The 18966-nt window shown below is 61.3% G+C and overlaps 2 protein-coding genes across 2 annotated transcripts; one reads left to right on the top strand and one right to left on the bottom strand.

The window, feature by feature from the left end:
• Positions 1 to 9: 9 nt before the first annotated feature.
• LOC129496155 (uncharacterized) lies at positions 10 to 6350 on the bottom strand. The gene is made up of 10 exons (XM_055304176.1): positions 6203 to 6350; positions 5307 to 5430; positions 4815 to 4914; positions 4576 to 4699; positions 4330 to 4435; positions 3412 to 3529; positions 2921 to 3066; positions 1501 to 2026; positions 761 to 1380; positions 10 to 456 (listed from the first exon to the last, which is right to left on the bottom strand). The coding sequence occupies exons 2-8, from the start codon at positions 5397 to 5399 to the stop codon at positions 1961 to 1963; spliced, it is 753 nt and encodes a 250-aa protein (XP_055160151.1). The 5' UTR covers positions 5400 to 5430; positions 6203 to 6350; the 3' UTR covers positions 10 to 456; positions 761 to 1380; positions 1501 to 1960.
• A 1049-nt stretch (positions 6351 to 7399) lies between these two features.
• Positions 7400 to 9428, top strand: DIO3 (iodothyronine deiodinase 3). The gene has a single exon (XM_055304160.1). The coding sequence runs from the start codon at positions 7476 to 7478 to the stop codon at positions 8388 to 8390; it is 915 nt and encodes a 304-aa protein (XP_055160135.1). The 5' UTR covers positions 7400 to 7475; the 3' UTR covers positions 8391 to 9428.
• Positions 9429 to 18966: the final 9538 nt, after the last annotated feature.

The raw sequence follows: 18966 nt of genomic DNA, 5'->3' as shown, positions 1-18966 counted from the left end.
GGGCCATCCTGGATCAGCCAACACCAGCCGACAACCGGGCGGCCAGGCAGCCCGGCAAGGCCAGTGGGCTGCCCACCCCAGTCCGCCGCGTCCCATGGCAGGTGAGAAACAAGCACATGTTGTCACGAGGCTACCCGCTACCCTGCGTTCCTCTGGCAACGGATGGCCGACAGAGCCCTACGTCACCAGGCGAGGCCACCTGCTCTGACACACATCGCTATGCCCCCTGGAGCAACGAGCTTCAGAGAGGCCACGCTGGAGTGGGTGCAGATCCAGAAGCTCTCCTGGGACCCGCCCCCACGGGCGAGTCGGTGGGTCCCAGCCTGCCCTCCCTCAGGGAGCCCGTGGTCGGTGAGGGAGACACAGGTAACCAGAGGACTCCGATCCGGGTCTTTTAGAAGGTAGGGAGGAGGGGACAGGCGTGCAGGCCCTGCAAGATGAAGCCAGTCTCTGCACCTGGAGGAGGAGGAAACAAGAGGGCCTTCCTGGAGGTGGCCACAGGGTCACCACCCCCACCCCCACCCAGTGGCACCCTGACCCCGGCAGTGCTGGGGAGCTTCCCCCTTGCTAGAACCAGACTGCTGCTGCCACCAACCACCAGATCTACCAGACGCAGCGAAGGAAGGGCACAGCCGGCTGCTGCTTCTCGAGCCCTGCGGGTCGCCTGAGAGCCAGCGAAACCCCCTGACCGAGAAGCACCAGAGACCCAAGCCGACAGCCGGGGCGGGGGAGCAGCGCCCTGGCAGCAGCTGTTGAGCACCTGGACACAGCTGTGCCTGAAGGCGTGGCTGCTCCTGGACTCTTGTCAGTGTCTAGAGCCAGTGAATTCCTTCTTAGCTCAAGTGAGTTGGAACTGATTCGGCCCCGTGCAAACCTAAAGGGCCCTATGGAAACACAGTTACTGGGGACAGGGAGGTGTGTCCCGGGCCCAAATGGCTTCACAGAGAGGGGCTTCTGTGAGGAGGAAACCCCCAACTTAATGACCTGGCTGTGTCCAGGCCTCGTTCGTTCCAGCAGGACCCCTCGTGTGGAAGGAGGAGACCAAGCTGGTGGCCACCTCGACACAAGCTCCTGAAGTGCCCCGGGGAGCGACTGTAACACCAGCGCCCAGGGCCTGGCCGTGGTGGGGCTCGGGGCTGGCTGCACAGCGTCCCCATGCACTGGGCTGTGTACGCACCCCCAAAACCTTTCTCATGATCACTCTTCGGCGAGCCAGGGCTGAAAGGTCTGCCCATGTCACAGATCACCGAGACGGAGGCGCAGAGAGTTGGGGCGACTTGCCCGAGATCTCACAGCTCGGCTGTGGCAGAGGGGCTGTGCACAGAGCGGGGGGACATAGCCTTTCCTGCCTTGTGTGTCCTTCACCGGCTCCAGAAGGTCCTATGGATGATGAGGAGCCGTGGGTGCCCGCGTGTGGAGGGAGGCCCAGAGCGCCCCTCCCTGAGCGAGCCCTCCCCTCCCAGGGCCTCGGCCTGGCTGGGGGGCTCCTGGACGACTCACCCTGTGTGCCCAGGGCCGCCATGGGAGCCTGGCACGGGCCAGGGCTTCAGGGTGGGGGTCCCAAAGGAACAGAGGGTTCAGGAGGCCGCTCTCAGCCTAAAACAGCCCGGGGCTGCGGCGAGGCGTCACCGGTGGGCACACCGTCCATGGCATCACTGGAGCTCTGGCAACGCCCCCCAGGGCCCCCTTCGTCTTCCAGCTCTCGAGCCACGGCCTCCTCCCCTGTGACTGACACACACCCCTGCGGGAGGGGGTCCTCGGGATGATCCCCAGGACTCGGAGACTAAGGCTAGTCCACCTCGGGCCTGGCACAGCCAGATGCCCATTTTTAACCCCTGGACATTAGGAATCACAACCACTCAGGTTCGAGGCCTGCGTGAGATCTGCGACGGGTCCAAGGCCTGGGTGGCGGACGTTGAGGCGGGAAGCAGAACCCTCCTCTTACCTTCACCTTCTCTTCTCACGGGTGGGAACCTGGTACTCCGTGGCTTCCCACAAGAGGCTTGAAATGCACCGTGGATCGAGGCTGAGAACAAATAAGCGGACACACACACTCACGCGTGCTCACACACCTGACATTGCCCTGCACACATGACACATTCATGACATCAGGTTCACCTCTCAGCTGAGAAAACTGGGGCTCAGAGAAGCTAAGGGACTTGGGGTGTCTCTCTGCTGGTTGGTTGTACCCCACCTGTTTCCAGGGAGGGTAAGAAATGGACCCAGCAGATGGACTCAAAGGTGGCCCTGTACAGTGAGGGTTCAGAGGAGGGGTGGCCTGTCACGCAAGTGGCCCAGCACCCCGTGGGCCCCAGGAGGTCCCCAGGCACCCATACAGGACCTCTGGCTGGTGCCGGCTCCCCTTCTGGAGGGGCCTGGCCGCACACCAGGGAGCACTGTGGATGCTCCGTTGCATCTGCACTCGTGGCGGGCACACTAGTGCCCAGGGTTTGAGGGTCGGGAGCACCAAAATGTGAGGGTCCAGGGCCGTGGCAGGAGCAGGGCTGACGAAAGAAAAGCTAGGACCAAGTAACAAGGCCACAAGGCCAGAGATGCCTTCCATCCTCCAGTGGGGGTCTCACCAGCCCTAAAGCAGCATGCAGGGGCAGGGCAGGTCCTATAAAACCTCCTAGAACCTTCTGGCCTTCTGGAAGGACAGCACAGGGAAAGCATTGGAAAGTAGGCACCCTTGCGGTGCTGATGAGGCCCGAGGGAGGGACGGAACATGCCCCCGTCATACCGTAGGTGGCCTGGCCATCACCTCCTGGGCTTTCCCCTTGGCCGGGAGCTCCGGGCCTCTAGCCCTGGAATGCCACCCGAACCCCGGCTCCATCCAGGCCCTGGGGCTCTGACAAACTCTCATGGCCTGGCTCCCAACCTGCCCACCCCCCGGGAAAGCCCACCAACTCCCCATTCCTACCTCGAGCTCCCCGGAGGGTGCCAGCCGGGGCCTGCCATGTGAGGAGGCGCGGAGACCTGCTGTCGTAAGGACTCCCCCAAGACCAGACCAGTGAGCCCTCGGCCACTTCTCCCCCGCAGGGAGTCCACCCGGCAGGCCCGGCCACGCTGGAGTCCGGAGAGGTGGGAGAAGTTTGAGAAGTCACTCTTGAAGCACATGACATGGGTGAGCCCAGTGATGGGAGGCCCAGGTACCCGTGGGAGGCCTGCTCATCCCAGCAAGGGAAACGGATTGGCCCAGTGGCCGGGGGATGGAGGACGCCTTAGACCCCACGCCCACGGGGACTTCCCAGGGAATGTGCTCTCTGCTGCAGGTCCCGTAAGGCCGCACTGGGCGCTGACTGCCCACATGCCCTACCTTGCTCACTGCTGCCAGTAGGCAAAAGGGCAGAACGAAATACCTTGAAATTCTCCAGAAACAAGTTTCCAGTAAGTCCACACCACACCACTCACTCGTTTCACAAAGGTTTATTGGCTTCTCCTGGGTGCCGGGAACAGGTGGCTGCAAAGGATCCCAGTCGAGCCAACGTGGGGGCAGCAGGATGGGGGTGAAGCACAGCCCCCCTGAGCCCTGCAAGGGAGGAAGGCCCAGGGTGGAGGACACACGGGGGCAGGGAGGACGGGGAAAGTCCTAGCTCCCTCGGGGGTGAGGCAGGCTGAGCCCCGGGAAGAGGTGAAGGGGTGGAGAAGGAGGAGGAAGGGAGCGTGAGTGGAGGCTCAGAGGCTGGCAGCGCGTGGGCTTGCCTGGAGGCCCATGGAAGGGGAAACAGAGGGTCAGTGACCAAGGAGGCTGAGACCCTGCTCAGTCAGAACACGGCCCTGGCTCTCCGACACCTCTGGCCAGGTGTGCAGGCTGGCCCACCTCCTCCCGGGGCTCAGGAGGCGCTCCTGCAGGTGGCCCAGCCTGCCCCGTGGAAGTCTCAGCACCCATCTCCCTGGTCACTGGCAGTTGCTCACCAGGAGGAAAGCAGAGGCTGTGCCCACCCACTCACTGAGCCTCACACAAGGCACTGGGGTGGGGGGTGGTCAGAGCCTGGGCAACCCCCCTCCCCAGCCCTCCCTTGCCCCCTGGGAGACAGCCCCGTGAGAATGGCCTGGGAAGCAAGAAAGCCACCCAACCCTCCTTGGCAGAGCCAAGCTCTCATCGCCTGTCCCCTCCCCCCACCCCCTTTCAAGTGGCTCCTGGACACCAGATGGACCCAGTTCAACTTGTCCTTCCTTTTCTTTCCCCCGCCCGCCCCCTGCTGGAGCCCTGAGAGGGCAGGCAGGAAGGGGGGCAGGCCGAGCCAGACCCCGAGGCTTGGGGGAACGGCCCCAGTTCCAACTCTGGTGACCCCAGCGCACAGCCTGCCAGGCCCACTGGGGCCAGACCTCGGAGCCTTGCACGGAGACTCTCACTGCTGACCCCCGGGACACGTCGGGACAAGATGAGCAGATGGTAGGCAGGGCCAGGGCCAGGGTGAGCTGATGCTGTGCCCTGGGGAGAAGGAAGGAAGGTGGAGCAGGAGCTCTCGGGGAGGCGAAGAGGATTCAGCAGAAGGAGAAGAGGGGGATGGAGTAAAAGTTGCCAAGCCTGGGCCTGGCTTCCAAAGCCCTGGACCTTGGGTCTGTCCTCACCTGCACAGGGGGCTGTGGGAGCCAGATGGGCCTGAGCACCCTGTCCAGTGTTCTGGAACCCTCAGGTATGGAGTGTAGCCTGTCCGCCCAGGAATCAAGCAGAGTCCCCAGAGCAGTGACAGTCCTAGGAATAAGTGCCCATTCTCCTGAGCCTCCCTGGGGTTGGAGGGAGTGCAGGGTCAGGGGGGCTGGGAGCGCCAGCTGGCAGAGGGGGCCAGAAGGACCAGTCTTATACATACCCCCGACCACTTCTTCTGCACATCCACCAGCACCACCACCGGGTTCCAAGCAGCAGAAAAGGCTCTCCCAGCCCCAAAGTGGCTTTTTCACTTTCTGAAACTGAATATGGGAAGGGGGAGGGCTGCCTTCCCATAATATGGATAGGATGGCCCTGTCCCAGCCTCTGTGCAGATGGGGGCAGGGCCCAGGGCCTAGACCAGCAGCCTCCAGAAACCAAGGAATCACGGCTTGAAAGTTTCTCCTACAAAAGTTGGCATTCCCCTTGTCCCTGCCCCGGAGGGGCAACCCACACCCCCAAAACTCCTCTTAGAGACTTGCCAAGCAGGAGGCTTCTCTTCCTACACCCCCCCCTCCAAAGTGTGGAGTAGGCAAAGAAAAGAAACAATGTGCTAACTCAGAGATGCCCTGGGGAAGAGGGGGCAGCAAATGGGACTCGCCCCCCCACACACACACCCAGCCAGGTTTGGCTTGGGAGGAATTCTCTAACCCACCTGAAGGACCCCTACCCCGGGAGGGGGAGAGGAGCCGCCACCAGGCTGGCTCTCCTCCAGGCGGGGAGGTCCTGGGCTGCGCAGCTCCAACATCCCTGCTCCAGACAGCAGAGAAATCGCCAGGCTGAGAGAGAGTGGGGGGGGGGCTGCATTCAAGTGCCCCCCACCTTCCACTCTGGGTCTTGACCTGCCGGAGCTACAGGTCCAGCGGCAGCTTCTGGGGCACAGGGTCCCGCCAGGGCCTTGAGAACTGGAGCGGAGGACCTCGGCCCAAGGCGGGGCGCCTACCCCCCGCGCCCACCGGGTCCCGCTGGGTCCTGGGGGTCCGGGGGGGCTGCCTGCCGTGCAGCTGACCCCTCCGGACCTCCCTCCCCGCCGCCGCGGCCGCGGCCACCGCCACCGCCGCCGCCGGGAGCGATTCGCCCTCGCCCTACGCAGCCCCGCGGGCTCCCACCTCGGCCCAGGGCGCGAGCGCGGTCTCCGTCCCGGGAAGAAGTTCGGCGGCCGGTGCCCGGGGCGCACGGGGCGCGGGCGGCGGCAGCCCCGGGACCCCGCCGCGGGCGCCCGGGAGAGGTCCCCGTTACTGCGAGGGCGTACCGGGAGGCTCGAGGCCCCTGACCGCGCGCACGTCGCCTGCCCCCGCGCCCAGGCCTCGCCCCGCCGCGCGAGGGGGGCCCAGGCGCAGCGGAGCCCGCGCCCGGCGCCGGGGACCCCAGGGCAGGGCAGGTCCCCGCCTCGCCGGCCCCGCGCACGCGTCTCCGGCCCCGCGCCCGGGCGCAGCGAGGCATCAGATGGTCCCTGCCTCGGCGGCGGCGCCGACCAGGGCCCCACGGAGTTGGGGAGTTGCCCCGCACCCCTAAAAGCCGGCACACACGCTCTCGGTTGAAAGTACGCACTTTCCGCGTCCCGGCGCCTCCGCGGTGAGTCGCGCCGCCGCGCCCGGGGTCGGCGAAGGTGGCTCAGCTCGGGCGCTCCAGTCTCGACGTTCCCGGGGCGGAGAGCAACGTCCGGGGACGCACGGGACGGGTGCGCCCGGCGGCCGGGGCTGCGCCGGGCGAGGAGAGCGGCGGGAGGGGAGCGCTTCGGCGTTCAGGCAACAGCTACCCCTAGTGGGAGAGCCGCCGGGGCCGGGGCCGCCGCCGCCCCGCGCCCGCTGCCCCGCGCCCCGCGCCCGCCGCCCCGCGCCCCAAGCGCTCGCGGGCGGCCCGGGGCGCAGGCCCGGCGCGGCTTGCCCCGGCGCTCCCCGGCGCTCCCCGGCCCGCGGGCCCTGCCCTCCGCGCCTCCCCGCCCCGCCGCGCCCCGGAGGCCGCTGACCCGAGGACAGCCGCGCCGAGCCGGGACGCGATGGGACGGGGCGGGCGCGGCCGGGACCGGGACGGCGCGCGGCGGGCCCGGGCAGCGGCGGGGGGCGCGGGGCGCGGTGCGCGTGGCGGGGCGCTGCGGGGGGCGGCCGTGTGCGAGGCGCGAGTGTGAGCGCGCGCGGGAGGCGGGCGGGCTCCGGGAGGCGAGCGGCGCCCGCGGGCGAACGGGGGAGGCGGCGGGGGCCCAAAGTTGCCTCCTGGCGGGCCCGCGGGCCCGGCGGGGCGGGGGTCGGGGCGGGCGAGGCGGAGGCGGCGGCCGCGGCCCCGGGCTCCCGCGGCACCTGGGCAGCGGCCCCGCACGAGCAGCAGCGGCGGGGGCGGCGTTGGCGGCGGCGCGCGGGAAGCGAACCGGAGCTCCGGCGCGGCGCGGCGGCCGCCGGGGAGCTCGGCTCAGGTGCGCGGCGAGGGGGGCGCGGGCCGGCGGCGGGCGGCCAGGAGCGAGGCCGCGCGCTGCGCTCGCGCGGGCGGGAGCCGCGGGATCTCCCCGGCGGACGCCCGGGCGCCCGGTGCGGCTCTCCGTCCCGGGCGGCAGCGGCAGCGGCAGCGGCGCCCCGCGCCCCGCGCCCCCCGCCCCCGAGCGCGGACTCCGCGGCCCGGCCCCGGCCCGGGCCCCGCCCCCGCCCCCGCCCCCGCCGGCCCCCGGCCCGGCCGCCCCGCCCCCGGCCCCCGATTTCTAAGGCATTGGCCGCGCCGCCGGGCGATCCCTCCGGGCTCAAGTTGCAAGGGGGCGGGCCCGGGCCGGAGGTGGAGTCTCCCGCCAATTGAAGCCTCGGGTATAAAGCGAGCTCCCCGCACGGCCGAAGCGCAGATGCCTCGCCAGGCCGCCCCGCGGTTGGCGGTGGGGGACGGCAGAGGGCCCCCGGGGGCTCCGGGGGCTGCAGCCACCATGCTCCGCTCCCTGCTGCTTCACTCCCTGCGGCTCTGCGCCCAGACGGCCTCGTGCCTCGTGCTCTTCCCGCGCTTCCTCGGCACGGCCTTCATGCTCTGGCTTCTCGACTTCCTGTGCATCCGCAAGCATTTCCTGGGCCGCCGCCGCCGCGGCCAGCCCGAACCGGCCGTGGAGCTCGACAGCGACGGCGAGGAGCTGCCCCCCGACGACCCGCCCGTCTGCGTGTCTGACGACAACCGCCTGTGCACCCTGGCGTCGCTGAAGGCCGTGTGGCACGGCCAGAAGTTGGATTTCTTCAAGCAGGCGCACGAGGGCGGGCCAGCACCCAACTCCGAGGTGGTCCTGCCCAACGGCTTCCAGAACCAGCACATCCTTGACTACGCGAGAGGAACCCGCCCGCTGGTTCTCAATTTCGGCAGCTGCACCTGACCACCGTTCATGGCGCGCATGAGCGCCTTCCACCGCCTGGTCACCAAGTACCAGCGCGACGTCGACTTCCTCATCATCTACATCGAGGAGGCGCACCCCTCGGACGGCTGGGTCACCACAGATTCCCCCTACAGTATCCCGCAGCACCGAAGCCTGGAGGACCGGGTCAGCGCGGCTCAGGTACTGCAGCAAGGCGCGCCCAGCTGCTCTCTCGTCCTCGACACCATGGCCAACTCCAGCAGCTCGGCCTACGGGGCCTACTTCGAGCGCCTCTATGTAATCCAGAACGGCACCGTCATGTACCAGGGCGGCCGCGGCCCCGACGGCTACCAGGTGTCTGAGCTGCGCACCTGGCTGGAGCGCTATGATGAGCAGCTGCACGGCGCTCAGCCGCGGCGAGTGTAAACAATCATTGGACAGTTGACCGAACTTGGCGGGCGATGCCTTCGAGCCTTCGAAGCCCACGTGCAAATGCCCCAAACGAGGCAGATTTGCCGAGGGCCCAGTGACACAGCTGTGCTGAGCCAGGGATGGCTGGCTGAGTCTGCGCCCCCGGCCAAGCTACCTGAAAATTCCCCGGACTCTGTGGCTGTGACTGCCCCTCACCTGTACCTGCCTGGAGGGCTGGAAATCCCCTTCTGAACGCGAGGCCACCCTCGCCTGGGTCCTCCCCCGCCCCCACACTTGTCCCGCAGAGGCCCCTGCCTCTCTCACGCCCCCTCCCCCAGAGAGAAGAGCCAGCGTGCCTTCAGCCAGGCGCAGAAGGGCCCCTCGCCTAGAGACAGGCCATGCGCACCCTGAGCGCAGCGGGGTTCCAGCAGCGCCAGCGGCTGGCCCTAGTTGCCTGGCACCCACACCTGTCGTTTGCAGGGAGGGGATGCCCTGCAGCTTTTGTGTCTATTTCTTGTCCCTGAGTTGGGGGTGGGGGCTTGGGATGGGGAAGGGTGGGCAGGGTTGTTCCTCCCCCCCCCCTTATTTTGGGTGCTGGCGAGCCCCACTGCTGATGACGAGCCGCCTCTAACTGGTCTTGACCACGAGGTGGTTCTGAGTTGCAGGGGGGCTTGCAGCGGCGCCTAAAACGAGAGGGGGAAAGGATTCTGGGTTTCCGTGAGGAAACCACCATCAAGGGGTGGAAGCGTGGGTTGGGGTACTGTTTCGGGGACCAGAGGAAGCGGGCTTGAGAGGCGCTGGCGAGGTTCGCAGCGCCCCAGGGAGAAGGAAGAGGCTGGGGCTCCTGGGAAACGGAAACGGGGTGTGGGTGGAGGAGTCCGGGAGAAGGAGAGATCAGGGGAGAGCCTGGAGACCCCGAGCGAGCTGCCGACTGTGGGGCCAGGAGGTGGGAGGCCCCTGATTCCAAGGCCATTTTTGAGTGTTTTGCTGGAAATACTCCCTGTATATAAACTTCTTTTACGCTACAATAATAAAAGCTTGAAGTAAACTGCTTTCGGGTTGCCTTTGGTCCCTTTATTTTTTTTTCTTTCCTCTGAATAGCGGCAGGAATTAAACACAAATCTCTGCCTCGCGTCCCCATAGTGACCCTGGGGGGAAGGGTGGCTGCGAGGAGCCGACGCTGGCAGGGGCGCAGGAGGGCAAAGCACACGTAAAGGGGTGCGTGACGGTGCCCAAGGGGGTACACATGCACGCACACACCCACGGTGGGGAATGTGGGATTGGGAGGAAAAACCGAGAAGCGGAGCCGGGCGGGGTCCTGGAAGGAGGCGGGAGAGGCAAGGGGGTCCTTACTTGTCGCCGCGCGCGCTTGCGCTCACGCACAATTACAGCTGCCCCTGCAGCCGCCCGTCTAACTTCCCCGAGCGTCCGATGGTGCGGGGGAGGGGGCGGGGTGGAGGTGAAGGGGGGCTGTGGACCAGGTAGGACTCTGCTCCCGACCACCGCGGGTGCCTCAGCGCACCTGGCTCCTCCCTAGCCCCCTTCCCGCACCTGGCTCCTCCCTGGCCCCCTTCCCGCACCTGGCTCCTCCCTAGCCCCCTTCCGCACCCGGCTCCTCCCCAGCCCTCTTCCCGCAGCCCGCTCCTCCCCACCCCCCTTCCCGCACCTGCAGAGTCGTCTCCCCCTACCCTCCAATCCCCGCCTGGCTGCTGGGGTCCGCGGGAGGTGCGACTAGCACAGCATACGAAGGCGGAGGGAGGGGACACGGGGAGGGGAGGGCGGGCTTGCAGCGCCACCGCTCCGGGAGAAACACCTCCTGCGGGGCGGGGGTGGGGTGCGGTGCGACCCCTGCCCGGGACACCGCCCCCCCCCCGCGCCCCTGCTCCGCTTCCCCAAGTTGGAGCCAGACCTCGCCACCACCATCCGCGACGCGCTCGGGGCTCGGGAAGTGGAGAAGGGGAGCGAGATGGAGTCGCGGAGAGACACCGGAAAGAGGGGGATGGCTGTTGCGGGGACGGGGGCTGGTGGGAAGGGGGGCCTCGGCGTTTGGCACCGCTCGGCGCCCGCAGCCCCAGCCCGGCGCTCCCGCGCGACCTCGGCCCTCGCTGTGTCCCCTGCTGCTCCCTGGGGGAGGGAGGCGCTGGGAGCACGGATTAGCGCGGCCCCCACCTCGCTCTGCTAGCGACACCTGGAGCGGAACAGTGGGGTGGGGGGAGCGCTGGGGCGGGAGTCTGCAGATCCGGAGTGGGGGGAGCGGGGCAGCCGAACTTCCCCGGCCCCGGGAACCCAGCACCGTCCGGGTCTCGGGATGCAAGGAGAGAGGGTTAGCTAGTGAGCGCCCGAGTGTGAGCGGCGCGCGCGAAGGAGAGGGGAGGGGAGGAGGGGGTCTGCAGAGGTGAGGGGGTGCAGCAGGCGGGCGGAAGAGAGGCCCCTGCTCCACCGACACCGCCTCCAAGCCCGCGCCCAGCCCCCACGCTGCTCCTTTGCGAAAAGTTTTTGGAGCTGACACCCTGAGCTGGGATTTTTTTTTCTTTCTTTTTTTTTTTTTTTTGCTTCAAAAGTCTTTAAATTGAAAAAATAACTTTTAAGAAAAAATTGGCACAGATGGTATTTCTGCATCTCCTCCCCTCCCCCTCCTCCCGCGCGCTGCTTCTCACCCCAAAACCCCCCGGGAAGAATCCGGAGCCAGCCGCACGGACGCGGCTGGGAGCCGAGGAGGGCCTGCCCCGGGCTGCAGCAGGCGCTGGCCTCGGTGGGGATGCGGTGGCCCGGAGGCAGCGGAGGGCGGCCCGGACCGCACAGCCCGCTGCCCCCGCCCCTCGCGCCGGCCCGCCGCCTGGGGTCTAGCCGGACCTCCTGGGCGACCTCCCTCCCCGCGGAGCACCCCCCCCCCCAGGCCTCCTCCCGCTTCCCGGGCCGCAACTCGGACCTGCCGCTCCCGCCCCTGCCCACGCGGCCGCCTCGCTGCGGCTCCCGGGAGGGGGTTCGGGCACCCCCCTCCACTTCACTTTTCCCTTCTCCCTCCCACTCTCCCTTCTTCCCCTTCATCTTTGCTTTTTCTCTCCTCCTTTCCCCTCGTTCCTTCCTTTCTTATCTTCTTCTCTTCCCTCTCCTCCTTTAAAAATCTCTCCTTCTTATAAAAATAGTGCGTGCTCATCGAGGAAAACTCAGAGGAGTCCGGAGAAAATAAAAGCAACCCAAGGTAACCTCAGGGTGCAAGCGCTTTTCAAACGTGCCTCTCCCTGTCCCCCCACATTTGTAAATACATACTTTAATAACAAGAGCGGGATGCTCCTTTTGTAGCCTGACATTAATTTTTGACTCCTGGTTACCCTCCTTCCAGGTCAATAAAGAAGTCTGGAATGGCACCGCTGCCACACCGTCAAATGGACAGCGAGGGATGGCTCCAGGGCGCTTCAGGTGTGAGGCTCGCTGCCCAGAAACGCAGTGAGCAACGTGTGCACACCGCCCCGCACCACTTTACCGCAGCAGCGTGCCTTACAGGGAAATGGCTGGGTCAAAACACATGCACATCTTTAGAGATGTCTGCTTTGCCATATTTTGCTAAACTGCCTTCCAGAAAGTCTACTTGATTTCAATGTTTTGTGTCTTCCCAGTGCTGTCTCTTCTTCATTTTTAAGTGAAAAATACGAAGATAATACATAAATCCATTCTCGGTATTGAATTTTAAATACAGAGGAAGGGAGAGCAGAAAAAAAATACAGACCTCACTTAGAGCAGGCTTTTTCAAACTGCCCTGCGGGACCCAGCGGCGGGTCATGAAATCAACTTACCAGATTAAGTCAAGCATTTTCTGAGAAAGGAGAGAAAATAAATGCAATGTAACTACCAGCATACATTTCACCTAGGGTAATCTAGTTTCTGAAACTTCTGTTTCAGGGGTGTGTGTGTGTGTGTGTAAATGTGTGTGTGTGTGTGTGTGTGTGTGTTTACAAGCTGGCTCATGTGAAATGTATTTCTCCTGAAGGAGGAATCAAAAATGATTGGAAAGGTTTGCAAGCCGCCACGACAAAGTTCCCATTTATCAGGGATACCCTCCTGAACTGTGGGGTGTGTTTCTTCCAGACTCTACTTCGCCTACTGACAATGGTATGTGAGTACATTCCCAGATATAGGTTCCATAATCAGGATCACGATGCACAGTACTTGATGACGGCCCCCACCACCCACACACACCTTTCTCCTGCCAGTCCCTACCCGACACCCTTTACCCATCCATACATCTAGTCCAAGCAGCTCGGTGCTTGCGGGCCAGCTTGTGCCAGATGCGTGGGATGCCTGGGCCCCCACCCACACCTCGGGAGGAACTCTGCCCTCCAGGAGGGCTGGATCAGTGGGGAGGAGGGGGGGAGACAGCCATTATTCTTATGGATTTTTTTTTAAGATGTATTTATTTATTTGAGAGTGAGAGAGAGCCTGGGGGGAGGGGCAGAGGGAGAGGGAGACGGAACGTTAGGCAGACTCTGTGCTGGGCACGGAGTCCTTCCAGGGCCTCGATTTCATGACCTGAGCCGAAACGAAGTCAGACACGTCACCGACTGCACCACCCAGGCACCCAGTGTTCCTACTGTTACCATCACCATCATCCTCGGTGTTAGTGTTCCTGAGGTCCGCTGTGGGCTTGGTAACACGGTGTGGGGAGAGGGAGGAGGGCATTCAGAGAGCTCATACAGAGGGTCTCGCCTGCCCCTCGAAGGCACAAGTGCCTCGTCTCGGAAGACACAGAGAGAAGGGCGTCCCTGGTGCAAAAGGCCAAAAGGACAAGTTGTGTTGGGAAATCAAACAGCCCCCAGTGTGGCTCAGGGCAGAGGTGCAGGGGAGGCAGAGGGGTGATGAGGAGTGTCGGGGCCACCTGGGGAGCCTGGGGATGACAGCTTGGGGTCTCTGGTGAGCCTCAGGAATGGGGGCCTCAAACAGGAGAGCAGGAAAGTCAGAGGGGAGGGGAAGGAGCAGCAGATACCTGGGGATGGGGGTGGGTGGGCACACCGTCCTGTCGCCACTGACTGACACGATCTGTGCACTTGCAGGACAGGCTGCCCTCTGCCTTTGACCCAGCAACTGTCCCCTGGGCACCTACCCCAAGGAGACAGACTACTGGGCACAGAGGGAGGGAGGTATCCTCTGGGTACCACCTTAAGCCATGCAGACACCCCTCTGCGGAGAAGTCATGTCCCAAATCATGGCACTACCCACGGGTGGAACAGTAAGAAGTGAAGTCTGAGGGTTTGCTCTAGGGGCTGGGCACCAGGCAAAGGGCTGCACCAGGGTTATTCATTTTGGTCATCCTAAGATCCCTCTTAGACAAATACAATTATTAGCCCCACTTCACTGATGAACAGACTGAGGCTTGGCATGGTCGGAGACAGCTGGGCCAAGGTGTTACGGGCTGAATTGTGTCCTCCTCCAAAGTTCACACACTGAAGTCCCTAGTGCCTCAGAATGTGACCTTATTTGGAGATAGGATCTTACAAGAGCTTAGGTTAGGATGAGGTCATTGGGCGGGCCTTGATCCAGTACATTGGTGTCCTTAAAAGAAGAGATTGGGACCCAGGCACACAGGGGGATGGCCATGTGAGGACACAAAGAGAAGGCAGCCGTCTGCATGCCAGAGAGAGCCCCCCACTGACCCCTGGATCTCCAATTTGCAGCCTCCAGACCTGTGAGGAAATATTCTGTTGTTTCAGCGCCCTCAGCCCCCGGCCCCCACGCGGGGTACTTTGTTATAGCAAACCGATACACGGGCCATGCGTGGACGACAAAGTGACTCTGACCACAGGCCCCTGTGACCCCAGTGCCGGGGGGTTAACACCAGGCTGCATCACATCATTCAAGTGGCCAAAATGCGTCAGGACACTTGAGATGTCCCCAACCCAGACCAGGTCCTCCCTCTGTAGTTACATGAAAATGCAGCTTATAGGACAGTGGGTCTGAATTGGGCAGTGACTGTGCGTGCTCTTTTTTTAATATCTGCAAAGACACACACACAGGCAGCTCTAGAAAAATCTACCCCGAGGAATTCACAGTAGCTGTCTTTGTGTGGGTGGGATTATGAGTGTTTTCTTACTTTCTTCTTGTTGCTTGTCTGTAGCCTCTGATTTTTCTGTAGTGAATGTGTATTGCTCTTATGACAGAAAAATAAAACTAAAAACAGCAAAAAATCAGTGGCTGTGGCAAGTAGGAACCTGGAGACGGGGAGGCCAGGGCAGATAGAGGATCTGGCTGGAGGTGATGAGCTCTGAGCCAGGTTCCCTGTGTGGGAGGTGAAAGTATTGGGGGACAAATGGGAGGGAAAAGGGGGGTAGGGTTGCTGAATAAAACACAAGACACCCCATTAAATTCAAATTGTAGATAAACAACAATTTTTTTAATATAAGTATGTCCCAAATAAGTGCACGGATACTTAGTGAGATGATTATCATTATTCATTGTTTATCTGAAATTCAAGTTTAATTGGGCATTCTGGGTTGTTTCTTTGTTTTAAATGTGCCAATCCTAAGTATGGGTGGGGGCAAAGGTGGACAATAGGACAACCTCTCTGAGGTTCTGTTTGTGGTGACCTCACAGCTCAAAGGGCCTCAAAGTGTGCGATAGATGAAGCCAAAGTCTCTAAGACCCTCTGTTCTGTGTTCCCCTGGGGACATACAGAAGCCCCCAAAGTCTCCAGAGACTGCATCTGGTGAGCCAAGGAGGAAGGGACACCAGCCCTGCCAGCTGATGATTTGCAGGGCCCAAAGTAAAATGAAAATTCAGGGCCCCTTGTTCAAGACCAGGGCAAAAGTGCCATTAAAGGTACAAAATATAAAGCTTTTGCCTTTCTTTCATGGTACCTCAGCTTGTCACGGTGCTTCTTTCCTCTTTAATGGCATTATAAAAAAAGAAAAATTAACATTTTAGATTATGTATTAGCCTGGGGTCTCCAGAGAAACAGAGTCAGTAAGATATAGGGAGAGACTTGCTTTAAGGAATCGGTTCCCGTGATTATGGGAGCTGAGAAGTCTGGGATTTGCCGTCGGCGGACAGAGACCCAGGAGAGCCCTTAAGGTCAGTTCCGGTCCAGGCCTGAGTCTGAAGGCAGAAGACCAATGGCCCAGGCCCGAGGCAGTCGGACCAAGAGATCAAACTCTCCCTTCCTCAACCTTTTGTCCTATCCAGGCCCTCAGCTGATGAGAGGAGGCCCACCCACACCGGGCAGGGCGATCTGCTCCACGCAGTCTACTGATGCAAACGTTCATCTCAGCTAGAAACACCCTCACAGACACGCCCAGAATAATATGTGACCAAATAGCGGGGCACCCCATAGCTCAGCCAAGTGGACGCCTAAAATCAGCCACCACGAATCAGTAGCACGGGTTTTACCATTCGCCTCTCCTGTTTCAAATGCAGGTAAAAGAGCATTGAGCCTGCACGTGGAACCTCTGACATTCCAGCTTGCCCCGCATGGCTTGTGCTCATGTGTGCCCCTCATCCTTGCCTGAGCACTGCAGATGCTACACAAAGTTGACTCATCTGATTTCAGCTCACTTCTTGCCAGGGCACACTTTACCAATGCTCTCGGCCATCAGTTTGCTGATGAGAAAGGAGGCACGGCAAGAAACGGGGCCACGAGGTGCCCCATCTCTCTCTTTCCACTGTGCCACCCCTCTGGGGGCACAGGGCTCACACCTCCCACACACAGCTACCTTGAATCGCTCTGAGTCTCATGGAGCTTCCATGTGTTGCAGGTTCACTGACATCCGTGCTCGTGGGGCATCACGGATGGTACGTGTGAAGACCTGCAGAGAACAGGGCCACGCACATCACCCTACCTCCTCCGCTCACGCACGTCCTCCAGTGCCCTGTCCAACTTCACTTACAAAACACAGTGCAGACACAAAAATCATTCAGAATTCCAGGGCAGTGACAGGAGAGCATTAAATCAAGTGTGTGCTCCTTCAAGTGAGGGGCACTGGACAGAGGCCCAGGATGCACACCCAGGAAGCCTCCCCGATCATCAGTCCAGACCTGCATGCAGCCCACTCGTTCACACACTCAGGCACACACCGCCTGTGGGTCTGGGGAGTGGGGTCAGCTCCTTCCATCAGCAGTGGGGGCCACACTACGGTTGCTCTCAGTTCTCTGGGAGGAGAGTGAAGCTCAGCGGTGTCAGCCAATGTCCCCAGGACACACCCCTCTGGCCTCCAAAGCCATGCCCTTGGCTCTTCCCACTGTACTTGACTGCTTATAGGGTGGCCAACCCCTTGATGGCCATTTGCTTGCCTGGACCAGGGGCTGTGAAGATGCTCACCACCACAGTGCCCTAGGACTGTGCTAGCACAGGCAGGCTTGGCCAGAGGCAGAGGCAAGGCACAGGGAGAAGGGTAGAAGAAGGTGCCAGGAAGCGGAAGGTACATGTATACAGGCCAAGGAACAGCACAGCTCATGAGATGCAGTGCAGGTGTGTGTTTGCATGCAAGTGAGTGTGTGAGCGTGTATGAGACGTACATGACTTCACTCTCCAGAACCTCACTGAGCCCCTGATACCCACCAGGCCTGTATCCATACAAGGGTCCCATCCTAACAGGGCAACAGAGCTCATTTGGAGAGACAGAAACCACCAATGCAGGTAGCCCGAGGGTGGGCTTCCTGGTAGAGGTGTATCATGGAGGACTGGAAGCTCAGGTGGGAAGAGCCTCAGGGGTGGAAAGAATGACGTGTGTGGAGTCTTGGCAGCGAGAACATCCTGGCAGGTTTGGGCAACGGCAGTCAAGTCCATGGGGCCCAGGAGGGGGCAGGCAGGGATGAGAGGTGAGGCTAGAAGGCCTTATGTGGAGCTGACGCTTTACCCTGCAGGCCCTGGGGAGAGGCAGGAAGCAGAGAGGGGAGGGGACAAGCTTCCTTCCAGGGTAGCTGTCCACAGCGGTGACTGGATCACCTGAAAGAAGGAACTGGGCTCCAGCCCTGTCCGGCCACAGCCCTGCCCTCTGGGGCCTGAGGTTCCGCCCCCCACCCTCACCCCCACCCCTACTCCTACCCTTGGGATGCTGGACCCGATCACGCTGCTGTGGGGCTGCCTGCACTCTTGAATCCCCATGACCCCTTTCCCAGAGAAAACACTCAAGCCCTCTCTGAGCCACCCCCACCTGTGTTTGCACTCCGTCCCACACAGCAGCCTGGGGTGGGGACACCCTCCTCCGCAGACAGTGCGGAACCGGAAACCACACAGCCCCATCTTATAGGCAACGCACTGGGGTCCCAGGGAAGGTTCACCTCCAGAAAAGTATTGGGTGCAAGAGTTTGCATGTTGCTATTCTTCCCAGATTTGTCTGTAAACCCAGCAGGGGTCCTGGAGCTTATCCCAGGATCCACATGAAAGAGAAGGACCAGGATTGGCCACATGAATTATTGGAGAAGAAAGAATTGGAGGACACGTTGTGCATCCATTCATTCCTTCGGCAAATATTTATTCCAGGCCTGAAAGGAGCCATGATTCCTGCTCCACAGGAACAAAACCCGCAAAGTCCTGCCCAGATGGAGGGCACACTCGGGTTAGGAGAGAACAATAATAAACAGCTTTGGGTGGTAATAATCAACAAATCAATTCTGAACAGCAAAAAATGCTCACTATTTATTACTCTGTCTTCCATAGGGTCACCCCCAACACCTAGTGGCTTGAAACAATAGCATTCCCATCACCGCTCGCAGCTCTGAAGGCTGCGCGGGCTCTGCTCAGTGGACTCACCCAGCGTCTTTCAGGCAGTTGCAGCCAGTTGGGAGCTGAGACCTGAGGCCAGGACAACTCAAAAGCTTCCTTATTCACATTTCTGGTGACAATGACCAGCTGCCAACTGGGAACTTCCTGAAACTGGGGCTGAAATACCTATGTGGGGTCCCTCCTTGTCACCTGGGTTTCGTATTATATCAGCTGGGCTCCAAAAGCATGCATCCCAAGAGAGTAAAGCAGAAATGCATGGCACTCTTATGACTTAGGAGGTTATATAGCATCACTCTGCAAAGTCTGTTTGTCCAGGTAGTCACAGAAGTCCGTCTGCCGGAGGGGAGGGGACACAGACTCCCACCATTCGATGGAAGATGTGCCAAAGTCACACAGAGGGAGTGGGCTACATCTGGAAAAAAACATCCCATCACAGCCAGGGTAGGGGAGCAGAGTCATTTGCAAAGTAATAATAAAAAAGCAAAGGAATGGCCCAGGAAAGACAAACAGACCCCAGGACCGAGCAGAGAACCCAGAGAGACACTCATGCCCGAGTCAGCACACCATATATAATGAAGGGGTGTCAGCAATCAGTGAGCCCAAGCACCAGTGGGGAGGAAATTACATTGTATCCCTGTCATACACAACACAGAAGACTAAATTGCCAGTGGGATAAAGACTTGCACTGGAATGCAAACTGTTACAACTTTTAGAAGAATATGTAAAAGAGTACTTTATGCCACAATGAGATACCACCTCACACCCATCAGGATGGCTACTATCAAAAAAAAAAAAAAAGCTGAAAATAACAAGTGTTGGATGTAGAGAGGATGCAGAGAAGTTAGAGTCCTCCCGCGCTGCTGGTGGGAATGTAAAATG

Source organism: Nyctereutes procyonoides, unplaced genomic scaffold, assembly GCF_905146905.1.
Source record: "Nyctereutes procyonoides isolate TBG_1078 unplaced genomic scaffold, NYPRO_anot_genome, whole genome shotgun sequence".
NCBI classification, from domain to species: Eukaryota; Metazoa; Chordata; class Mammalia; order Carnivora; family Canidae; genus Nyctereutes; species Nyctereutes procyonoides.
The sequence above is the reverse complement of the archived record's forward strand: the minus strand, read 5'-3'. Positions and strand labels throughout refer to the sequence as shown.